At 34.3% G+C, this 2781-nt stretch overlaps 1 protein-coding gene across 1 annotated transcript in view; it reads right to left on the bottom strand.

Annotated features, from left to right (window-relative positions):
- LOC107718081 (TGF-beta receptor type-1-like) overlaps positions 1-2781 on the bottom strand; it is a 56874-nt gene that overhangs the window by 15347 nt on the left and 38746 nt on the right. Inside the window, exons 5-6 of the mRNA XM_016525028.1 lie at positions 1687-1854; positions 1167-1323 (exon numbers count right to left, since the gene is read on the bottom strand). Of these exons, the coding sequence (XP_016380514.1) occupies positions 1167-1323; positions 1687-1854 (325 nt within the window). The remainder of the gene's footprint in view (positions 1-1166; positions 1324-1686; positions 1855-2781) is intronic.

Below are 2781 nucleotides of genomic sequence, written 5' to 3'. Positions count from 1 at the left end.
AAAACATTGTATGGGTCAAAATTATCTATTTTTCTTTTATGCCAAATATCATTAGGATATTAAGTAAAGATCATGTTCCATGAAGATATTTTGTAAATTTCCTACTGTAAATATATCAAAACTTAATTTTTGATTAGTAATATGCAATGCTACGAACTTCATTTGGACAACTTTAAAGGCGATTTTCTCAATATTTAGATTTTTTTGGCACCCTCAGATTCCAGATTTTAATAGTTGTATCTCGGCCAAATATTGTCCTATCCTAACAAACCATACATCAATGGAAAGCTTATTTATTCAGCTTTCAGATGATGTATAAATCTCAATTTCGAAAAATTTACCCTTATGACTGGTTTTGTGTTCCAGGGTCACAAATAAGCATTTTTACAATTAAAGAAAAGAAAAAATATCTTTAAAACAATGTAGTTACAAAAATGTAATACTACAAACTTTTACATCATTTTCAAGAAATGTTTAAATTTAATGACTCTAGAAATTTTTTTTTTTGGTACACTTTAAATATAAGTATAAAAAAGCTTTTAAATACATTTAAAGAATTTATACATTGTTTAACAAATGTCATAAATTGCTAATTCATAAATATCATTACCGCACAACCTGAACTAACCTTGCCCTGTCATAATAAAGGTCAAATTATCTAATATTTTAAGAGACTTATTGACCTTGACAAACATTCATGGGCAGGATGTCTATGATATAATTTCCTATTTTATCTATTTCCTGTAGTTTTTTTCTAAATAGGCTAAAAAAACAAACAAACAGCTTCAGTTTGACAGTGTGTGGTCAAAGGGTCAAAAAGAGCTTGTTATGTCACTTCCTCTTTTTTGTTATGTCTCTTATGAAAATAGGTGTGAGAGTGACGTTATGTCACTAAATTACAACAAACAGCTGCTAAGTGCTATCTTACGAAACTGCTCACATTCGCGTCTGACCCCCATAGCTTTTTTCATATCTCACACAAGCTTGAATTGTTGGGTGTTTCACAACACTAATATTCACGGGCACACAGATCCCTCAGCTCAAGAAAACACTCCAGTTATGAGCCGTATCGCTGTGCATTGGAGTACAAATGTAGGAGAGCGCGTGTCTGCGACTGGAACTAGACATACGTTACTGTGAATGTGGCCGAGTGATGAATTACTGACCTTTTAGTGCCCACTCTGTGGTTGGGTGCAATATCAATGGTGTCTGTGGCTGAGTCATGCCGCACGGCCAATCCAAGGTCAGCGATGCAGCAGGTACCATTCTTCTTCACTAAGATGTTTTTGGATTTCAGATCACGATGGGCAATTGCAGGCTTACCTGAGGATTGGACATGACACAGTACAGCATGAAACACGACTTCAAATTAATTGTTGAAAGCTTACTTTCTAATATTTACTAATGTCTAAAACCTTGTCCAAACCAGAAACAGGAGCAATCAATAAATCCTCTCTTCTCTTCTTAGAGTTTTTTTTTTTCAACAGCAAGACATTTATTTGGTTGCTTGATTCTGTTCCTGTCCTGTCAAATCATCTACATAACTGTATATAAAACATCACAAATATGTTTTGTGGAAACACTGCTTAAAGCAGCATATTTCTATGAAAATGTGGGCATTTTCATGTAAATACGGCTATGTTTCAGGATGGATAAAAGAAAAGTTATTTGTGTATTGTGACTCACCCTGAGTGCCCACAATCTCCATATGCAGATGAGCCAGACCACTGGCGGTGGAGAGAGACAGCTTGATCATGCCCTCCACTGTGACCGTGTACCTGTTCAGGTAGTCAAAGAGCGAGCCGTGCTCATGGTAATCAGAAACCAACCACAGCTGAGTCCATGTGCCGTTATCTGAGATGCACAGAGAGAGACACCACTGAATGCTCTGCGGTTTGAGGGATAATAGAGTGTAAACATATTCTGAACCATGGCTGTTAAACTTCTAAATATATCTACATCTAGCAACTTTAAAGCTTCATTTCTAGCAAAAATATGAGTGGCTCTATTGAGCTCAATACTGTTGACAATCTAAGACACACTAAAATAGTGTAACTGGAAATAGTGATATTGTTTATAATAAATGATGCCAATGACAAAATTGGCCAAGCAGGGCGGATGATGTCTCTTACGTGTATATGATTTAATTTAATTAAAGTTAATGACATAACTAAAACTGTTAAAAACAGGGGTTAAAGCAAAAAAAAAAAAAAAAATCTTTTGACTGAAAATTTTTCCTTGGCCAAACCCATTCCACAGCCATACCTGTAACACACCCAGTTTAAGAGCAGTTTTTTTCTTCTTGTAAATAGGAGCGCTTGTCCTCCTAATTAAAAAAATTTAGGAGCACCTTCTAATCAATAATAAAAAAATTCTGATCAAAAATTTGCCTTTCTAATACGAGATGACATTTGACTCAAAGTGATTTACAGGGGCATTTTCTTTTTACTTTGTAAATGCATTTTTCTAATTTTATTAAAATGTATGCAGTGTTTCCTCTAGGATTTTTTCCAGCTGTGGTGGCAGGACGATTCCCAATGGACCATGCCCCCTCCCCACCCAAGAATCACGTGCACTCAGAATTGAATTTATTTTAACTAAAAAAGACAAGTGAATAGTAAAAAATAAAATAAGAACAAATAAATTAATGACAATCAATAGCACAAACAAAAACAATAACAAGATACAAATTAAATTAACAGTACTTAAATTTTTTCCGTTAGGTCTAACTATAATCTATTCATCTGTAAAATAACACTGGATAGTCTTCACTGTATAATG

This window comes from Sinocyclocheilus rhinocerous, unplaced genomic scaffold (genome assembly GCF_001515625.1).
Source record: "Sinocyclocheilus rhinocerous isolate Xijiao unplaced genomic scaffold, SAMN03320098_v1.1 scaffold480, whole genome shotgun sequence".
Lineage (NCBI taxonomy): Eukaryota > Metazoa > Chordata > Actinopteri > Cypriniformes > Cyprinidae > Sinocyclocheilus > Sinocyclocheilus rhinocerous.
Note: the sequence above shows the minus strand (reverse complement) of the source record. Positions and strands in the feature narration are given on the sequence as shown.